Below are 887 nucleotides of genomic sequence, written 5' to 3' on the forward strand. Positions count from 1 at the left end.
GGCGGGCCGCGCCGGCGCCTGTGGCGCGGCCTTGCGCGGCCAAGGCCCGACGACAGAGCCGCCAGATGACAGCTGCTGCGTCTGTGGGGGCAACGAGGGGGCGCAAACGCGCATTGAGCAACCGCAACGCCGTTTCCGCCCAAACCTGTGCACACCCAGCCTGGCAGCCCGCGCACAACCTGCAGCCAAGGCCCGGCCTGGCAGCCATACGCACACACATGCAGCAAACGCACAGCCACGCCCACAGCTAAAGCCGAAGTCGACCCCCCTTTGCACTTCCCTGACAACCCAGGGCCCCAGCGCCCACCGTCTTGGCTGACGGCGCCGACTCCCGGCTGCCGCGCTCCTGGATCGAGCCCGGGCCCGGGCCGTGCGCCCAGGTGATGAAGTCAAACGCCTCCAGGATGTTGGGGTGCTCGAAAGACATCATCAAGGCCTTCGAAATTCAAACGCGGCGCGTTGGAGGGAAACCGACCCTTGACCGTCAGGGCGGCGGAAGGGGAAGCTGCATCCGCCCTGCCAGCAAGCTTCAGACTCAGCAGGCGCGCGCCCGTGACCCCGGCCCGTGGCGCCACGCACGCACCGCTTCGTTGGCGAACTGGGCCGCCATCGCCGCGTCGTGCTGCATGACCTTGACGGCCACGTCCCGGCCCTGCCAGCGCCCCTTGTACACGCGGCCGAACGACCCCGCGCCCAGCAGCACCCCAAGCTCAATCTTATCCCGCACCGACGCGGCGCCCGCGGACCCGCGGGAGCCGGCGGAGCCGCGCGCGGCGGCGGCGGCGGCGGCGACGGCGCGGGAGTGGTGCGCGATGACGCGCCAGCCGCTCTTGTGGCTGGAGAGGACCATTTCCGCCATGGGGCTGGGGAGGGGGGGAGGGGCGGGG

At 71.3% G+C, this 887-nt stretch overlaps 1 protein-coding gene across 1 annotated transcript; it reads right to left on the bottom strand.

Moving 5' to 3' along the window:
- Positions 1–247: 247 nt before the first annotated feature.
- On the bottom strand, positions 248–859 carry MNEG_12315 (hypothetical protein; the record flags this gene model as incomplete). Its single annotated transcript, XM_014039211.1, has 2 exons — positions 248–436; positions 584–859. The coding sequence occupies 2 exons, from the start codon at positions 857–859 to the stop codon at positions 248–250; spliced, it is 465 nt and encodes a 154-aa protein (XP_013894665.1).
- Positions 860–887: the final 28 nt, after the last annotated feature.

The sequence above is a fragment of the Monoraphidium neglectum genome, assembly GCF_000611645.1.
Source record: "Monoraphidium neglectum strain SAG 48.87 unplaced genomic scaffold scaffold03182, whole genome shotgun sequence".
In the NCBI taxonomy this organism is placed as follows: Eukaryota; Viridiplantae; Chlorophyta; class Chlorophyceae; order Sphaeropleales; family Selenastraceae; genus Monoraphidium; species Monoraphidium neglectum.